The sequence below is a fragment of the Myodes glareolus genome, chromosome 17, assembly GCF_982192425.1.
Source record: "Myodes glareolus chromosome 17, mMyoGla1.1, whole genome shotgun sequence".
NCBI classification, from domain to species: Eukaryota; Metazoa; Chordata; class Mammalia; order Rodentia; family Cricetidae; genus Myodes; species Myodes glareolus.
The window spans coordinates 19,140,098-19,161,475 of record NC_142042.1 but is presented as its reverse complement, the minus strand read 5'-3'; the positions used below and the strand labels follow the sequence as shown (position 1 = coordinate 19,161,475).

Sequence of the window (21,378 nt, the reverse complement as noted above, 5' to 3'; positions counted from 1 at the left end):
TTCTAAAATAAAATCCTAGGTATAGTAACCAGTAGTATTTTCATCTATTGATTTTGTAATACACTTTAAACATTTAGGTATTTTAATTTAACTAGATACATAATATCTAGATGATATGTAGTCATTTATTTTTATAAATACGAAACTTATCACTCTAACACATGTGTCCTTTGAATGCACCCATTTTTTGTTGCTTCAATCATAACTTTGTCATATGATGCTAAATGCTTCTAATTTAAGATACAGTTTTATTCATTCACCACTGTTTGCTGAATGAGTCACTCCATCTTAGATAATATAGAGCTCACTTTTCCTCTAATGTATGGTGCCATCAACTCTTAGTAAGAGAGACCTCCCATATCAGAAGTCTTTAGCGTGGGAGCCTTTAAGGAAGGACATAGAAAGAACCTGTGCCACAGTAACCTTAGTAAATTGGTCATTTCTTGCTTCTGATGTAGATAAAGCCTTTGCACTTCCTCTCTGTTTCTACTTCCTTGTGCCCAAATTCAACTCTGTTTGTATCTCAGCTCCGTTATGAGATTATTAGAGACCTACTTCTATGATTGTGCAGAGTAACTAGCAGCTCGGAAATTTAGGGCTTCATGACACATTTTTATTCCAGCCTTTGGTTTCTAATGGTCCTCTGCACTTAATCATTTCCTAATAATGACAGACTCTTGACCTTCTGAAGTCAGTGTGTTTGCTTGGAAGTTGGTAAGGAATAAGCAGTAGGTGGTTTGAATTAACTCTCTTTTCCTCTTTCTAGTCCATTGTGGTCCCCAATTTTACACACACACACACACACACACACACACACACACACACACACTGGGAGTTTTGGCAAATAAGTGACAAATCTGTGGTTTTAAGAATCAGAATATAATTGCTCTAATCTTGTATTTCCTATATGTAAGGTTGGCAGGGGGAGCAACAGACAAGGGAACAAGTAACTTGAAGATACCACAGGCTTTTTTTCAGATTGAACCAACAGAGGGGGAAAAGAAATCTTCAAAGAAGCAGTTCTCAACCTGTGGTTTGAGTTATGAAGTAGCAATGAAAATAAATTCATGGTTTGGGGTCACCATAACATGAGGAACTGAATTAAAATGTTGTAGCATTAGGATGGTTGAGAGCCACGACTCTAGAGTAAGTAAGCAGAGCCATTGCAGAGTGGTTGTTAATTATCACATTCAGACACCAGTGAAAATTCTCAGCTTGTTGGCTGAAACTTTTAGCCTCAGTTTCCAGCTCCTCTATCCATCCTACTGTGTGTGTCCCCTGGGAAGGCAATGTAAATAAGAAGGGGGTGTTGCAAGGGCTGTATTCAAACTGTGTGTTAAGCTTGATTCGTTCACGCAGTTGACTTCAGTTAATACTTACAGCAATACCAAAGCACAGTCACAAGTTCATCATTCTGATTTTGCAGAAGTCTCCCAAAAGACACTTAGATAACAGTGGGGAAATGAATATTGCCTTAATTTTCGTTTTGATCACTTGTAAAGTTGTTTCGAACTCTTTTTCTTCTCTGTGTTTTCATTGGTCTGTTGCCTGGGTCAGGTAAATGGGCTGTGTCTTGCTATCTCATGTTCACATTACTAGAATAGTCTTGGAAAGATGATATTTGTATATTTTCACACCAGATATTTGTCAGAATGGCAAATGTTGGAAGAAAGCATATGTGAAAAGTTAGTATCTGCTTTCACTGGAAACAAAATATTAAAAAAATAAAAGTTACACATCCTAATGCACCCATTCATTATTAGAGAGTTGTAGGTTTTACCAGAGAGTTTGGTTTCTCTCAGATACATATAACTTTTGTCAAGAATATTAAGTACAGTTTAGTTAAGGTCATAACTAATAACCTTTTGTATGTTAAAGAATACTTATGGATATCAATCTAAACATGTAGGGTATTAATGAATGAAATCAGTAAGTTAGTTTGTATTAGCAAGACCACTGTTCATTTATCTAAACAAATTCTTCAAAGTATGTGGATGATGTAATTAAAATAAGTTGCTCTGTTTCTCTCCTCAGCTCAGTCCATTTTTAAGACATTCTGTTCTGAAGAGAACATACAATGTCACTCTACCATATTCATCCTCTAAGAGAGAAAATACCTGTCCTTCAGGTCAGAAAGCCAGACAGAAACATCGAAGAGACAGAGTGCTGTATTCTAACTGGTGAGTATGACGGACCCACAGAGTCATAGACATGCATGTGCGTCACCCCCTTCCACTCTGGGGTGATATCTTTGTCAGATCCTTAACTTCACTCACTGTGATCACCTAGGTTGATGGTGTCAAGCAATCATTAAAATATTATAGTGAAGATAATCTTCATGCTTCTACATTTGACTGCTAATCTGATTTTGATAGTTTTTTTTTTATTGTTAAGACAGGGGAGTTGCCTAAATGTGATTAAGTAGCAGCTTCTTAGTTGACATACTTTTCCATTACAAAGAAGTACACTGTATCTTAATAAATTATAATAAATTAAAATTGTGCTTTAGCCAAATATTTTGAAATTATATAATATGGCAGCTTGAGTATTTTCTGGACAGATTGTAACTCTGGGAACATTTAGACAAATGAATAGATATTCTCATATAAAACATTAACAGATAGTAGCTGTAAACTAACAATAATGACTATGATTGTGCCTTAGATATTGTTTTTGTAAGGCAGTACTGTATTTAAACATTTAATGATGCTGTATCCAAAGATTCTTTCTCATTTCAGTGCTTATACTATAATAAGACATTGTACTTCAAGAGTTGACTATGATTATATTAATTATTAGGAACTAGATTCTAAATAGACAACAGTTATTTATCAAAGCAATAATCCTCTAAACCTAAAAGGTCTAATAAATCACAGGCTATTAGAGGAACAGAAAAATTCTTTATTAGTATCACTGACATTAAATATAAATTCTTATATTTATATTTAAGGGGGCAGGAGATATTTGATTAATAATATTATACATTGTGTGCTAGAATACTATTTCAGACCTATTAGGCCAAATAAAATATCCTGTTTTCATTTCTTTAATTTTTATCTGGTAATTATATAATATAAAAGTACCTACGGTCAAAGTTATAATTCCATTGGTTAATGATGATCTAGATTGGAATATCCACATTTTAGGTTAGTGACCACATCAGTATTGTCTATACAAAAGTAATGTCCTTATTTCATTTTAAGTTTTGGAGGATTTTTGCTAAATTACGAAAAAATTTGGAATATATTTTCTTTCTGCATATTGAAACCGCCAGTGTATTATCATCTCTCTCCCATGCTCTTAATGAGCTGTTTTTGCTTTGAAGATTGTGTCTTTTATCTTCTTTCAGAGATAAGAAAAAACAAAACATAAGCCAACATACAAACTTAATATTCCTAGGTTTTCTTGCCTTCAGTATATGCCTCTGTGTTCTTTGATGTTTACAATATTTTGCATTGTGTGATTTGGTGCTTTTTATCAGTCATAAAAATTATCACCAATTGTTTTTTTTTCAAGTATTGCTGTTCCAAATCCTGTCTCATCCTAATTTGGCAATGTGATTATGAGCATTCTTTGTCTTTTGTTGAATGTACTTTTGTACTTATCACTTCTCTATCATCTAACCTGAAGTTAAGTACATCTACTATAGTCTTAAATTATTGCTTATTTTTTCAACTCTAAAACTTTCATTTGACTAGTATGTGTAAGCCCTTTTTTTAATTTTATTTTTTTAATTTTTATTATTTTTTGTGTAAGCTCTTTGTCATGTTAAAATGTTGTAAGCATTCCATTCTCCATCATTTTACACTATAGAAGGCACCCTCTCCTCCACTGTCCAGGGTCCTAGCTAGGAACATCCCTGTGGACATCTGGGATGCTCTCTAGAGTCAAGCCTCTTGCCAACCCCACAATACCTCCCTTAATTAAGATATCTTCATCTCTGCTTCCATATCTGTCTATTTTCCATCTTAACCATCCCACTCTCCCAAGCTCTCCCCAACCCTCCACTTCTCCCTTTTCTCTCCCCATCTCGCCTTCCACCACCCCACCCCACCCCCATGCTCCCAAATTTTGCCTGGGGATCTTGTCTGCTTCCAATTTCCAGGAGGATGTATATATGTTTTTGTTTGGGTTCACCTTGTTACTTAGGTTTTCTAGGATCACAAACCATAGACTTAATATCCTTTGTTGATGGCTAGAATTCACTAACGAGTGAGTACATACCATATTCATATTTAGCTGCCATATTTAATGCTATATTATGGTCTGGTATACAAATGCACATGCATTTGACAAATGTCTTCCATTAGAAAGTCATACAATATCAGGTTCCATCATGTTCTTCCCTTCTGTTAGGTTCTTCCTATAGGGCCCCAAGAATGCCACAACACCAGCTTAGATTCTTGACCATTTTGTGGCGTCGTCTTACTCTTCGGCCTTGTCTTTACAGGGATGGGGTAACATAAGTTATAAGAGCTGATAAGTAGCCTGACCTAATGGGCCAATCAGCTTTATAATCTTATGGAGTCCTGTGTGTGATTTTTATTGGGGCTTGTCGGTTGTGGGGTACTGGGCGGGACAGAAACCCCAACAAGCCAGCCCCTAATGTTACATGTGGCGCCCAGACGTGGATAACTGAATCCACAGAAAGCTTGAGAAAGCTTGGGAAAGCATGTTTTTCTTGGTGGCAGCAATTTCTTGGGTCTGCACTGCCTGCTAGAGGCAAGCAAACGCTCTCATCTAAGAGAGGCTTCCTGACTCAGCTTTAGCTGCAAAACCCTGCAACTCTTTTAAGAGGTCCTGCCACTAAACACTTAAACTGTGTTGAGGAAAAGCCGAATGCATGCTTTTCGGTTTTCAGACGTAGCAGGAAAAAAGCTGCACTGTTTTAAAATGCCAGCTGTTCTGCCAGGGCAAACTCTGACTCTTTCAGGCAGGCAATCCGACTGAGTGTGGTCTGTGAGCAGAATGCTGTAGCTTGCCTGCTGGCAGGGACCTTGAAATACTGTAGAGTTGTGGCAATAAAAATGGCTGCAGAATTCAAGATGTCATTGTTTTTTACCGCTGAGTAGAACTCTAATGTGTATATGTTCCACACCTTTATTAACCATTCTTCTATTGAGGGGCACCTAGGTTGTTTCCAGGTTTTGGCTATTACAAATAGTGCTGCTATGAACATAGTTGAACAAATGCTTTTGTAGTATGATAGGGCATCTCTTGGGTATATTCCCAAGAGTGGAATTGCTGGGTCCTGAGGGAGGTTGACTCCCAGTTTCCTGAGAAACCGCCACACTGATTTCCACAGTGGCTGCACAAGTTTGCATTCCCATCAACAATGGATGAGTGTTCCCCTCATTCCACATCCTCTCCAGCATAGGCTATCATTGGTGTTTTTTAGTTTGGCTATTCTGACAGGTGTAAGATGGTATCTCAAAGTTGTTTTGATTTGCATTTCCCTGATCGCTAAGGAGGTTGAGCATGACCTTAAGTGCCTTTTGGCCATTCGGAGTTCATCTGTTGTGAATTCTCTGTTCAGTTCAGTCCCCCATTTTTTAATTGGGTTAATTAGAGTTTTAGTGTCTAGTTTCTTGAGTTCTTTGTATATTTTGGAGATCAGACCTTTGTCTGATGAGGGGTTTGTGAAGATCTTCTCACAGTCGGAAGGTAGCCTTTTCCTCTGCATATACTGGATTTTTGGGATCCAGTCTGTTCGGATACTCACCTTCTGGGACCTGGAAGGAGTGGGGAGGAACTTGAACTTCCCACAGGGCTGGAAGCCCTGACTGCTCTTAGGGATGGAGAGGGAGGAGGAGGGGGAGGGGGGAGTGGGAGAGTGTTGGGAGGGTGTTGGGAGGAGGGGCAGAAATGGAAACTTTCATAATTTAATAAACTTTGAAAAAAAACCAAAAAAAACAAAACACAATCAAACCAAAAAAAAAAAAAAACCAAAAAAAAAATGGCTGCAGTAGGTACCTCAGTCATGAGGATGAAAAGCTAAGGAATGGGCAAAGCCACGGCTTTCATCCTCTCCTTAAAGACTCCTGTAGTCAGAAAAAGAGAGATATATAGTAAAAGAATGATTCAAACTTGAAGAGAACCTCTAAATGGTTTACATTGTGTTAAAAATATATGCAGGCTGAAAGTTAAAGTTCTTAAAGTTAAATGGAAAGAAAGAGAGTAGTTGGGTGTGATGGTACACACCTTTAATCCCAATGCCTGGGAGGCAGATTCATATTGACCTCTGTTACTTCAAGTGTTAGAGGTAGATTGACCTTTGTGATTTCAAGGTGTGATAGTGCACACCTTTAATCCCATTGGGAGGCAGGGACAGACAGATCTCTGTGAGTTCAAGGTGTGGTAGCACACACCTTTAATCCCAGCACTGGGGAGGCAGAGACAGAAGGATCTCTGTGAGTTCAAGGACAGCCTGGTCTACAGAGTTATTCCAGGACAAAGATACACAGAGATCCTGTCTCAAAAAGTAAAAGTAAAAATAGGAGAAATAGAAGTTAAAATAAAGATGGAAAATATACAAAGAATCTTGATACTGTATGCTATTATGCTCTCTTTGAATTGTTTGAATGCTGAGGAAGGAGCAACAGCTGCTAAAAGACTTTTGTTTATAAATGCTGCTGAACTAACCCAAGATAGGTATTTTGAAAATACCTTGGCTTCAAAACTGAAGTCAAAAGGTATGTTTCTTTGGGGAAGAGATTTTGCTTTTGTTTCCACAGAAAATGAGGGGCTATGGATTCATTCTGACTTAAGAAAAATGAGCTTTGATCAAGGGAGGCCACCTGAGAAATCTCCGACAGGAGCAGATGGCCCAGATGTCTGAGTTCTTCATCCAGAACAGGTTCAAGACTGCTGCCTGAGATGATCAAGACTCACAGGATACTTCAGTCAGAACTTGATTATAACTCTAAATTTTCTTTAGGTCCCCATAAGATCATCAGCGCCCCCAACCAGCAGGAAGTAGCCTGAAATACTACACCCACATTCCCAACAAATGGATTATGGGTATTTTCCTTTGTTTAAAAAAAAAGAGGGAAATGGTGCAGGAGAATTGTCTGTATTCTGTCAATCATATTTTAATAAAACGCTGATTGGCCAGGCAGGCAATACAGGCAGAAAAGCCAGACAGGAAGTAGAGGTGGAGCAAAGAGACTGGGAGTATTCTGGGAAACAAGAAGCTCCCTTTGCCAGTTCAGCCCAGACCACTGGAAAGGAAAGATGTAAGCTGCCCTGCTGGAAAAGGTACTGAGCCATGTGGCTAACATGGATAAGGATAATGGGATAACATAAGTTAAAAGAACTGATAAGTAGCCTGCCCTAATGGGCCAATCAGCTTTATAATCTTATGGAGTCCTGTGTGTGATTTTTATTGGGGCTTGCTGGCTGTGGGGTACTGGGCGGGACAGAAACCCCAACAAGCCAGCCCCTCATGCTACACAGGGAGTACAAGACTTGCCTTGCATTACTTTCTCCTTTTCTTTCTTATTAGGTTCCTGGTTCTTTTGATCTTTCTCTGTGGCTTCTTTCATTTATGTGCATTTCGATAAAAAAGTTCTTAGTAATACATTTTCAGATATATAGTCTACAATATTTTGCTCATTGCCATCTCTAAAATTTCTTTTTAATCACAATTTTCAGGCAGTTTTTTGCAAGGATATATTCCCTTTAAGTTAGCATGCCTACTTATTGGTTTCATTTACCTCTAGATGTATTGTGTTTGAAGGTTATGTTGTGACAGCACTTATTACTATTTAGGTGTTTATTGACCTCTTCTACATGGTGTGTTACAAAAAAGGTTCCTTTAGAACCATGCCAGTGCTCTAGACTTGCTTATCTTAAATAGAACCATCTGAGTGAAGGCGCCCTTAAACAAAGGCCCTATTTAATTTCAACTTTATAGATGGACAGAAAGATTCCCCGCCATCTTCCCTGTGTTTAGGCATTTCTTCATTGTCATTGCAAACTCACAACAAACTACTATATTTGCATGCAGGATTATTCTGCAGCCCAGTAAATATAGTGCCACTTGGAGTCTCTGTCCCTTAAATGACTTTTATGAGAAGTACATGGTTAGTTATGTCACAATTAGAGAGAAAGTTAGAGCTTGACTGAGCTACAATACTAACTCTCAAGATGAGTGAGCTGATAATATGTTCAAATGCTGACATCAGTCTAGCCCTTGTCTATGAAAAAGGTGAACAATAGAGCAGTGTCCTACGGTTGAAAGTAAAAACATAACCACCTCCTGAGTTGGAAACACATCAGACAGTAAAAGAGAAAGAATTTGAACAAGTTCTTATACTCCCAGTTTTCCCTGTGTCAGATAATCTATGTCCAACTGCTCCTGGCCACGAAGGTGTCAAACCATTGTTTGTTATGTGTACTCTCGCAGACACAAAGCTTAGACATAGACTAGAGTTTCTCCACAGGTGAACCCTAATAGAACCTCTTACATGCTGCAAGTACATTATATAAGTAACTGTACTTTACTCCCATACCATTTGTCCCTGGTAAAATCCAGTGTATTAAGTTAGACCATGAAAGTTTTAAGTGCTCATTTGCTGATGTTTTCTCTTTCACTCTCTCTGAGGTTCATCTTATTAGATGTGCTACAATTTGTATATGCAGCAATGTGTATGTAACTGCTGTTCCGATGCAGCAATGTCTATGTAACTGCCATTACAATGCAGCAATGTCTATATAACTGCTGTTACAATACAACACACAGTTTCAGGTACAGCTCACACAGTAACATCCATTTTTAGAAAACTCATGTCTCCAATAGACCATTAGGACAACCCCAAAAGTCAGGTTTATGGCAACTACTTGAAGATACTTAATAAATTTGGTTTTTAAAACAGAGCATGTAATGACATTTATGATGTTTGATTATGATGTTATAACAATTATGATGTTTGACTGAGCAGCCACATTGGCTTCTTGTTTGGGATAATGAAGACATAATGAGAAAGAATATTTGGGTTTAAGTAGAGATGTATATAGTAGAGGTACCAGTTATTTAAACAACTTTTCTCTCCTCACAGATGTAACACAAAGGTAACATCTTTCAACAGACGGGTAAGCTGACAGTCTCCTCACAGAGACGTTCTTCCTACGTTATGATGTCATCCGTCAACTGCTTAAAGAACAGCTTCCATTCTAACCTCTAGTCCAGAACCATTTGTTGCTGTAACACATTTAATTCTTTTCCCTCATTGCATTCTTTCTGAACACATAATGTTGATGCCTCCACAGGACATAAATAAAGACGACTGAGCAAAGCTTTTCTTTTCAACTTTAGAATCTCTCTCTAACTAGAAAATGTGTTGACGTTCTGAACACCAACATGTAAAACAAAACAATGCTGTTACTGTGTGCTGGCTAGCTACCTGGTTGATTTTCTTATGCTTTGTGTCTCTGAAATTCTATAAGTATAAAATTACAAATAATCACAAAAGGAATATTCACCCTGTTTCATTTGCTGTTTATTTTATGTACAAATACAAACATCAGGAAAAAGTTATTAAATTGTGACATATTCTTTTCCATGGCCTATATGTTTGGGAAGATGTATATTGATTTGATTTTGTGTAGCAACACTATTTGAATACCTTTATGGGGAGCCTTAAGACAATTCTGCACATGTTACATGTGAGTATTGTCTTTGATCCCTAGGACAAGACTAAGTAAGTATTGCTTATAGAGCTGATATAATAGTGATGAATTTCCTCAATTTATGGTTATTTGAGAAATTCTTTATTTTGATTTCAGTTTTGAAGGATGATTCTGCTGAGTAGAGTCGTCATGACTGGCAGCATTTGATGCTAGCCTGGGAACTTTCTATTGGAACCATACTGGAAGTCTAATGGGAATTTCTTCATGGTTTTTTTACTCTTTCTTACAATTTTGAACATGACATGTGAGTGAGCACGACACATGAAAGTGACAGTCCATTTTGGGGTAAATCTACTCAGTTTTGCTCCTTAGAACTGCTTTATATATGGGTATCCATATTGGTTAAACTTTCTAAAATCTTTAGTCATTATTTCATTTAAATTTTTAGTTCCTTTCTTGACCTTCTGAACTTATTATAATGGGAAGATTCAGTTAATTATATCACAGCTAATATGTTTTGTCCAGTTTTAAAAAATCTCATCCCATGCCGTCTCTTTCTTTTCTTCCTTTCTTTTATCTAACTAGATTAATTCAAATGACTTGTCAGATTCCAAAATACTTTCTTTTCTTTGTTCTAGTCTGCCATATAAGACAAGAACAAATGTTATCACATTGATTCCAAACTAGGCTCCAAAGTTCTGACATTTTAAAATATGTACGTTTCTTTGTTGAATTTCGGATTCACATATAACTGTATTTTTAAAACTTATTTGTATTGCCTATCTGTGTTTTCTTGGCATTTCACTGCATTTTCTTGGGATCTTTTTTTTGAATTCTCTTTTGGATATTTCACTTTGAAATCTAATACTTGAAAATTACTGATGTTCTTTTTTGGAGAATCCATGTTTCCTTTTATATGTGTTTTCCTGCGCTGATGTACATTCATATGCTTTGATAGTCACATTTTCCCGTTTTATGGAGTAGCATTTCTGAAAAAAACAGTTTGGCTGTTAGGTGAGATACAGGACATCAGTGGGGTGGGTGCTTTAACTTGGTAATAATGGATCTCTACATTTAGCTCTGATGTTATTTCTTCATCTTTCAATGCTGTCAGTCTCTCTGAGTATATCATTTGTCTAGACTATGGTAGTAAATGAAGTTAGTTGTATAATTTTGCCATGGATATAGGACCCCATGCATATATGTCCCAAGTTTCAATGAAGTGAACACTTGTGACACTTGGTTACATCCCAGTATCTGCTATAGTCTCAATTGTGTGGTAGTACTATCTATCTCCAAATCCCTGAAGAAAAGTATCAATGATGCCAAGTGTTATAATCTCAGCATGCGTGGTTCCTGAGCCCAAAGATGTAAAGTTTATTTCCTCTATGACCCTTAATCAGTCAGAAGTTTCCATGGCACCAGCATTTATAAATCTGAAGTTACAGAAAGGGCAAGTCTGAGTAGGACTCAAGCTTGTGGCTCTGAAACCGACTACACCTAAACCAACAAGATACTGAACAAGGGTACACAAGCCCATGATTCTGCTCCCATCAGGGCACAGCTGCAGTTCCAAAGGAAAGGTGCAGCAGAAGTGACATTTGTAGCAATTTGTCTTCTATAGAATGAAAAATTTATAAAGTATATTCCTAGGTAGCAAAACAGATAGGAAACTTCGCCAGCCCCCAGAATGGATGCACTGTGTGACCATGGCATTCTTCAGTCAGCATTTAGAGGTCCCTGCCTGCTGCTATGATGGGGTTTGTTGATCCTGTTCTGCTTGCTTATTCTCTAGCAGAAAAATGGTATGGACCCTACGGAAGAGTGAGGTTATAGTTGGAACTATCTGTATTATTTCCTTTGTATTGCTTTTCTAAATAACTCTCCCTCTTTTGAGGGTTCCAGGCACTTCTTTGCTGATTTACAGAGTTCTCTCTCTCTCAATCATTCTCAAAATTCAGTTTTCTTTTCTTACTCTGGTTTCTGCTCTGTCATATTCTTATTTAGCACATCCATAGTGGAGGTTTAAATATTAAATGTCAAAATCTTGGTAGATGCTCTACTACTAATAGTATTTTGGAAAACAAATCAGTCACAAAGAATGACTTAAATAATTGCTTACATTTCAGAAGGATCATTGACACTTTGAGTTTTGACAAAAGCTACAGAAATGACATAGACAGAATTGACTTATCCATATAATGAAAATTAATGCAATTTTCGAAAAAATCAAGCACTTTGGAGATGTTTCAGTGTATTCTGACTCAAGAAAATCTATTGCAAACATCTTCACTAATGTATCTAAGAAGAATCACTAATGATTAACATAACAAAGAGGATAATTCATGAATGAATAAGTATTCTTCCACTGAACTGAGTAAATTGAACTAAAATGATTTTTAGAAAATACTTCAAAAATATGAGATAATTGAGAGGAGCCCTAGACCTTATGTCCTAGCCATGAAATCTCCCGTGTATGTGGTCTGTGGCTAAAGCATGAATATCTTAGTATGGCCATCAGTGGTTTTCCATCACGGATGCTGAACAACTTCATATGTCACAGCATGTGTTATAAAGAAAAGAATTCACAAGACAATGAAAATCTTTCTGCAAAATGTGGAGCTTGCATTTTTAAAAGAATAATTTAAAGAATATTATAAACCATAAAATGTATTTTGAATGTTCTGAGCTGCCCAAATTTTCTGAAAGAGGATTGTAGTTTATATGGTTTATATGAGACAGAAGGAAGCAATGTTGAAAGAAATACAGCAGGAATAAGCGGGATCTTGAGAATCATGAAGTTGAATTTTCACTATGACAGTTACGTTTGTAGAGGAAACAGAGTCTCTGGAGCCCTATGCACAAGCACATTTTCTGTGATTAAGCAATTAGCAGCCTGTAGGATGGAGAATGCTGGTAATCAGATTGGGGTTTAGCTCAGTGTAACTGTATTCTTGTAAAATATGCAAATTTGGGTATAGAAACATATAGAGTAGAGCACCATATGATAATAAAGGCAGAGGTGAGGGTGTAGCTGAAGCCCCAGAAAATCAACCCCAATGATAAGTATCTTTTGAACTGCCAAAGTTTCTGCTGTTTGAGCTCTTTTTTTGTGATATTTTGCTATATCTGCTCAAATATTCTGAAAAAAAATGTGTGAGACTCACAAGCGACTTGAATTTTTAGATGTAGTTACTTAAGCTACAGAAGATGTATTCAGTTATTAGCTATTAAAATAAGCTTTTGGAAGCAAAAAGGATTGTGAGTGATTTATAGTCAGCAAAAATCTATGTTTAATATTAGAGCAATTTTATGAACTAATATCAGAAATGAAAACAGAAACAAACCACGGGTGAGCCAGTGCTATAAATTAATCATAGAATTTATTTTTCCCTGCTCTTACATTTTATGCCTGTATTTTATTTTATTGATATTTTTCATTTTGTCTACCAGCAGAAAAGTACATATATACATGGAGAAGAAACATCTTAAAATTTATGAAACAATCGATAAAATTATTCAAAATAAACTCATGCCTATTTCCTTTGATTTCTGTATTTAAATAGCTTGAACCTTAATTCTCTGTTCTATATTATCTATGACTTTTAATTAAAAAACTAATTCCTCCTACCATCTATTACTAATGATTTATTTATTTTCTTACTTATTTATTATTATCTAATATTTATCCCTTCTCTTTCTTCCCACCAAGCCCTCCTATGTAGCTCTTCCCACTCTTCCTCAAACTCATGACCTCTATTTAAGATTAATAGTTATTGCATTGATATATTGACTTGCACATGCATATATTCCTAAATATAACCTGTTAGGGCCAACTGTCAGTGGACCACCAATTGATGTGCTATTCCCTGGAGAAGCCCACCTCTGCTGCTCCAAACTTTACCCAGTTACCTGTCGTTTTCTGTACAGTTGAGAAGGAGGCAAACAGCAGTCCTGCCCAGCTATGACACCTCTGCTCCACATCAACTATCAGCACGGCACAAAGGGTGCAGTAGTTGCACACCTGCCTTGGTGTTGAACAAAGAGTTCTCTCATTGGACCTGAAACTTGATCCACAAGAGAGATACCTTGCCTGGTACTGGAAACCTCACTCACTACTCAGTGCTAATGAAGTCATAGTTATTGGAGAAGAATATACAGATGCTAATTTGCTACAGTAGCAAAATCCTAATAATGATTTATAAACATGTCCGTATGCCCACAGTTAAGTGTAGTCCTCACCCCTCATCCAAGAAACCACTCTTTGCAGCAGACAGAGACTACTACAGAAAATCACAGCTAAGAGAGACATACATGGATCTAATCTACATGGGAAGTAGAAAAAGACAAGATCTCCTGAGTAAATTGGAAACATGGGACTTTGGGAGAGGTTAGAAGGGGAGGAGAGAAACAGGGAGAGGAGCAGAAAAAAATGTAGAGATCAACAAAAGTGAATAAAAAAAGAACGAATCAGACGAGGATCTACCAGAAAAAAAAAACAACAACAACAAAAAAAACCAGAATGAAACTGCAGATGTCAGTCCCAATAGATACACCTACAAAATATTCTACACTGAAGAGTCAGGGTACTCTGTGGAAAAGGGAGAAGAAAAATTTAAGAGTCAGAGGATCAGGGAGTTGGATATGAGACTATTTCTCCTTATAACATCAGAAGCTATACCCGTAAAGCCTCACCAACATGACCACCAAAATGTGAACTGAGTAAGAATGATACCAATGAACACGCCAGACTGGATGGAGAATAGCCAGGAGGCCTCAACCTTATGTTTGGTTAAAAAATAATTTTTCTGTAGCCTGCTTTCCTTGGCTATGCAGCTTAACATGGTGTGTGTGTGGGGGGGGGCTGTTGGAATATAACATTGAGAAGGGAATGCAGAAGGAGAGAACAGGGGCCAAGGAAGAAGTGAGGCATTGCTCTAGATTCTATGGCAGCCTTGTTTCTTTCTAGGGTGATCTGGAAATGGGATGGAACTGCAGAAATACGCGGTTGGGTTAAGCAGGCGACCCTACTTTGGAAACAGCAACCCTAGAATGAATGTGATCTTGTTCCAGGTGGCTCTTTGCCACTGAGTCAATCGCTTGAAGTGTCTGATGGAACAGAGCTATCTGGTGACATCAGCACTCAGCAACGGAGCTTTGTATGGCAGCATCTACCCACCATAGGAATACCAAAAAAGTTTATGAAATAATTTTTTTAAAAATAACATTAATTGTTTTAAGTCTCAGATGAATTATGGCATATGTTTAAAAACTTCTATAGATGAAAAACTATTTCTTTCATAAATAAAATATCTACCAATTTAAGCATTTAGATTTTTGAACACCATTGTGTTCACATTAGCTTTGGTAGAGGCAGAATTCACCTCTCCATGTAAATGCCCATGAGATGTTGAGTGCTACTTACTACATTTACAGACTCTGATAAATAACTTTTAAATGCATTGATCCAGCATATGTTCCCTTAAAGAGAAGGTTCTGTTGTAACATATAGGCCTGCTTGTTGGGGTTTCTGTCCTGCCAGGTTCCCACATTCATTAACTCCCAAGGAAAATCACACAGAGAGGTCTATATAAGTTATAAACTGATTGGCCTATTAGCTCAGGCTTTGTATTAGCTCTTATGACTTATATTAACCCATTTTTCTTATCTATGTTAGCAACGTGGCTAACATAGATAACCTTTTTGGATAGATAACATAGATAACCTTTTTCAATGGGACAGATCACATCCTACTTCTTTGGTGTCTGAACAGGATTGGGGAGGAATGGGCTTCCTTCTTCTCCAAATGCTCGTGTTCTCATTGCCGCACCTCTACTTCCTGTCTGGTTGTCCTGCCTATACTTCCTGCCTAGCTACTGGCCAATCAGTGTTTATTTAAAACATAATTGACAGAATACAGTTTTCCCACACCACTCTGTGTTATTTCTTAGCCACTTATCCATTGCTGTTATTTAAGAGAATTTTGGCTGTTCCTTAAGCATAATTCACTGTAAGTCAGGGGCCATTGATAGCATAAATTGTGTTCTTACTTTACTATTTATAAAGTATATTTTAGGAAGTTACTTCACACTGTACCTGAGACCTCAGGTGCTTTCTGTGTTTCAGCTAGGTAGGCTCACAGGTTTGTAATGATGTTCATTTAGTTTCTGCACACATTGCTGAATTAGTTTATGGAGCGTGTATTTGAATCCTGCTTCATTCCCAGTTTCTAGTCTCCTATACCTGCACATGATTCGTTTTCCTTATTTAGTTGTTCCCTATGATCATCACTGAACAAAATTTTCAGCCCTTGGTCTCTTTTTCTTTAGTGATAGAGAATTAAATGCTCATAATTTTTGCTTCTAATTTATAAAATTATCCCATATTATTTATGTGGTATTTGGTCATTTTTACCTCATCATCCTTATGCTTTTAATTTTATTTTGTGAATCTTTCCTGATTATTGACCATATTTGCTTATTCTTTTATAACATTATTTTTTTGTATTTTTTGAAGCAACAGTTTCTTATTCATAAGGAATCATTTCATCACTTTGTTTTGTTTCATTTTGTCTTAGTCCAGTGTAATAATATTTGCATTTATCCTAGTTTCCTGGGCTAACCGACATCTGTTCCTGGTCATCCAAGCAGTGTCAGGTATGGGTTCGATCTTACAGTTTATTTTAAGACAAAGAAAATACTCCCACAAGCTTTACTGTACCCTCACCCTAGCATATCTTGCAGGCAGGATAGATCAAAGGGTTTATGGCTGGCATGGTGTTTATATTTCTCTTTTGGTGAAATGGGGCCTACATGGGTCTTCACCAGTAGTCCTCTGAGTATAGATTATTGCTTCCAGTTTAGTGTTTTAATGGAACTCTTGCATATGCAGATGAGAGGGTCTCTGATTCTTGTGCCTTGTCTTGGGCTCATTTCCTTTGGTTTGTTTGTCTAGTCCAATCTTAGTGTGATAGTTTCTGTTTTATCTTATTGTATTTTACTTTATTATTATCTGTTAGAAGCCTGTACTTTTTCTAGGTTATTTTTTTTGTTTTTTTTAATTGAGCTCTACATTTTTATCTGCATCCCTCCCTGCCTCTCCCCTCCCCTTCAGCCCTCTCCCAAAGTCTCCATGCTCCCAATTTACTCAGAAGATCTTGTTGTTTTCTACTACCCATGTAGATTAGATCCACGTATGTCTCTCTTAGTGTCCTCATTGTTGTCTAGGTTCTCTGGGATTGAGATTTGTGGGCTGGTTTCTTTGCTTTATATTTAAAAACCACTTATGAGTGAGTACATATGATAATTTTCTTTCTATGTCTGAGTTACCTCACTCAAAATGATATTTTACAGCTCCATCCATTTGCCTGCAAAATTCAAGATGTCATTTTTTTTTTTACTGTGTAGTACTCCATTGTGTAAATGTACCACATTTTCCTTATCCATTCTTCAGTTGAAAGACATTTAGGTTGTTTTCAGGTTCTGGCTATGACAAACAATGCTGCTATGAACATAGTTGAGCACATGTCCCTGTGACATGATTGAGCATCCTTTAGACATATACCCCAAAGTAGTATTACTGGGTCTTGAGGAAGGTTGTTTCCTAATTTTCTGAGAAATCGCCACACTGACATCGAGAGGGACTATATCAGCTTGCATTTCCACCAGCAATGCAGGAGTGTTCCCTTTACCCCACATCCTCTCCAACATAAGTTGTCATCAGTGTTTTTGATCTTGGCCATTTTTACAGGTGTAAGATGGAATCTCAGAATTGTTTTGATTTGCATTTCTCTGATGACTAAGGATGTTCAACATTAAGTGTGTTTCAGCCATTTTAGATTTCTCTGTTGAGAGTTCTCTGTTTAGGTCTGTACTTCATTTTTTATTGGATTATTTGTTCTTTTGATGACCAATTTCTTGAGTTTTTTTGTATGTTTTGGAGATCAAACCTCTGTCTGATGTGAGGTTAGTGAAGATCTCCCATTCTGTAGGCTGTCGTTTTGTCTTATTGACTGAGTGCTTTGCTTTACAGAAGCTTTTCAGTTTCAGGGAGTCCCATTTATTAATTGTTTCTCTCAGTGTCTGTGCTATTAGGGTTATATTTAGGAAGTGGTCTCCCATGCCAATGTGTTCAAGTGTACTTCCAATTTTCTCTCCAGTGAGGTTCAGTGTGGTTGGCTTTATGTTGAGGTCTTTGATCCATTTGGACTTGAGTTTTGTGCATGGTGATAGATATGGATCCAGAAGCCTGTAATTCTAATGTTAGGCAGAAAGGGGTAGCATCTAGATGTGAGAGGCACTGAAGAGGAACTGGGAGGAGTAGAAGTAGGGAAACCATAATTAGTGTAATTCATGTGAGAAAAGAATCTCTTGTCAATAAAAGGAGGGAAAAAAGAATACAACCCAAGATGTGAGACCTTCTATGGTGACATCATAGCAATGCTTGTCACATCTGGATACCAAGACAGTGGCTGTGGACATATCCTGGAACTCCATCCCCTCTCCCTTCTTTACTCCATCCTCTTTCCCTTCTTCCCTCCCTCCCTCTCTCTCTTACTCTTTTGCTTCCTTTCTCAATTTATTCCTCCCTTTCTTCTTTTCTTCCTCTCCTCTCTTCCTATATCATTGTTGGTTTGGTTTTTCAGTATTTGGGGTTGAACCCAGGATTTTGCAAATGCCAGGCAAGCATTTCCCAACAAGATACATCCTAAACCATGTATTAATTTTTTAGTTTGATACAAGGTCTGTAGTAAGTTAATCAAGCTGGTCTTGAGCTCACTATGAAGCCAAGGAAGACTTTGAAATAGTAATCCTTCTGCTTCAGTCTTTCAATGGGATGGGATTACATCAGAGAACTCCAAAATTGGCTGTTAGCCTTTTTTGTATACTATGAATATATTTAAAATTTTCTGTAAATCTAACTACTCTAAATCTGTGTATTAAAAAGAGTCTAAGGGGGACAAGCATAATAAAACAGGAGGTAGATTAAGTTAAAAAAGTAATAACATGAAAATAAATGAAATAATAATAAATATTTAATAAGAATTAAAACTATAAGACATCAAATCAAAAAGCTAATGAGGTGAAAAATTATCCTGGACTCATGAATTTTAACATTTAGTCCTATTTTAAATAGAAATAATTTGCCAAAACACAACATAAATCAGCCTAATTACTACCAAGCACTAAATGATTTATGCATGAGAGAAATCTAAAATTTGTATAAAATTTAAAATATTTATTCTTGACAATGAACAATGAAGCTTTTCAGTTAAATTTTAATTCTAAAACTTATTACAAATCTATAGTAATAAAATCAATACTGTTGTGACATAAAGAAAGATATTTAGATCCATGGAACAGACTTGTGAATGCAGAAATAAATAAAAAATCTATTATGAACTACCTTTTATCAAAGTACCAGGACCATCCAATGAGAAAAAGTAGTTTCCTTATTAAATAAACTGGATGCTCTCATACAAAAGATTTAAATTGTGCCCTTTCTTCATAATAAGTATGAACTTTAAGTCAAAATAAAAAAAAAGATTTAAACCAGTTGACACTATGTAACTCTAGAAAAAAATGTAATTTTGGATTCATCCTTAGATTTTTGGATACAGTACTAAAATATAAATGACAAAAGAAAATATATAAACCTGACATGCAATTCTATATCAGAGGAAAAGCAAATGGAACTTCCTAAGACTAAGAAGCTTCTGCACAGCAAAGGATACCCCCTTTCAGTGAAAGAGGCAGCCTAAGAATGAGAAAAGACCTGTGCCTGCAGCACATTCAACACAAGGCTACTATCTGGAGGTCTAAAAAGGAATGGGAGAAATGACATAATTATCTCAAAGTCATAATTAAAAAGCATAAAAATGGGGCATGGAAATAAGCCATGAGCTTTTCCAAGATAAAATACAAATGTTTGAAAGGCATTTAAAAAGCATTCAACATCCTTAGCCACCAGAAAAATGCAGATTAAAATGACTTTAAGATCTCATCTTACACCAGTCAGAATAGCTGAGGTTAAAAACAAACATATATACATAGTATTGTTTACAAATGCTGGTATGGATGCTGGTATGGATGATGAGATAGGGAAACACTTACTCAGTGTTCCTGGGAGTACAAACTCTTGTAGCTATGAAATGTGGAAGCTCCTCAAAAGGCTAAAAACACATGATTTAGCTGTATTACTCAGTATGTATCTTAACTACTCCATATCCTATTCTAGAGACATCTACTCATCCATGCTCATTACCATTCTGTTCACAATAGCTATTAAAAGAAATAAACCTAGATGTCCATAAATGATGGACATATAATGAAAATGTGCTATATTTAACAAGGGAATATTATTCAGCTACTAAGAGAAATGAAATTATTAGGCTAATGAATGGTGCTGGAAGTAATTATACTGAGTGATGTAACTCAAACCCAGAAAGACAGGTGTTATTATGCTTTCTCTCATCTGTGGATGTTAGCATTGACTCTTAAGATATGTGTGTGTTTTATGTGGAGTAACCACAGAGGTCTGGAAATCACTAAGGGACCATGAAGTTGGATTGACAGGTGAGGTAGCGTGAAGGTGTATAGAGGGTTAAAAAGAAATGATAGCACAAGAAAGACAAAATTGAACTGGGTATGAGAGTAGAGGGTAGAATCAAGAAAGGATAGGGGACCCACAGTCAAGCACTGGACTGAGCTCCTGGAGTGCAGTTGAAGAGAGGGAGGAGGGATCATATGCACAAGGGCAGACAAGAGCATGATGGGAAAAACCACAGAGACAGCTCACCCAAGCTAATGGGAGTTCAGGGACGATGGATCAACAGCTGGGGAACCTGCATGGGACTGAACTAGACCCTCTGAATGTGGGTGACAGTTATGTGGCTTGATCTGTTTGCGGGGGCTGCCAGTCACACCAGGACTTATTCCAGATGCATGACCTAGCTTGTTGGAGCACATTCCTTATGATGGCATAGCCTTGCTATGGGATAGAGGGACTCTGTCCTACCTTATGTTGGTATCCCAGATCTTGTTGATTCCTCAAGGAAGGCCTTACCCCCTCTGATGGTAAGATGGGAGATGGGAAGGGGAAGAGGTGGGGAGTGGAAGAAGGGGAGGAGGATGAACTGGAGTTGGTGTGTAAAATGAAGACTATATTTTTAAAATAAAAAATATGAAAAATGAAAGCATGTCCTACAAATAAAGGAATCATTTGAAGTCTTTAAAAGTTTAGCTTTTTCTTCAAACAACAACTCTTGTCAAGTATTTATGATAGGTAAGATCCTGTTTTAATGTATCAGTATCCAGGAGCTCATGCCTGTGGATGAGCTCATATATGTGACTGAACAGTATTAATTGCTCCTTCAGTCAGTAAGTTACTTGGCTTATCATATACTACGTGATTCCACTAATAACGGGAATTCTGTAATGTATAAAAGTGAATGAACTGGATGGCAGAATACAATTTTAATTTGTGTTCCTTTATTAAATTGTAAGTTTAATGGAACAAATTTGTTGTATACGGTGCCATAGGTTTGCACCAGTTACCCCTGCATTTGTCAGCCACCAAACTGTAAATTCAACCTGTGCATCTTTACAACAGTAGAAACTGAACAACTTCATCATAATTAGGTCATCGCATTGATTTTAACTCTTCTACTTCATTGTGGTAAAAATTGATCAGACTCCAAAGGACCACCTCTCCTGCCCAGCTCGCTTTGAAAGAGCAATCATAGTCTTA

General features: G+C 37.0%; 1 protein-coding gene across 1 annotated transcript in view; it reads left to right on the top strand.

The window, feature by feature from the left end:
• The window catches only part of Stpg2 (sperm tail PG-rich repeat containing 2), a 427,622-nt gene extending 418,135 nt beyond the window's left edge, over positions 1-9,487 (top strand). The window contains exons 13-14 of the mRNA XM_048456939.3: positions 2,035-2,180; positions 9,060-9,487. Of these exons, the coding sequence (XP_048312896.3) occupies positions 2,035-2,180; position 9,060 (147 nt within the window). The 3' untranslated portion in view covers positions 9,061-9,487. The remainder of the gene's footprint in view (positions 1-2,034; positions 2,181-9,059) is intronic.
• The last annotated feature ends 11,891 nt before the right edge of the window (positions 9,488-21,378 follow it).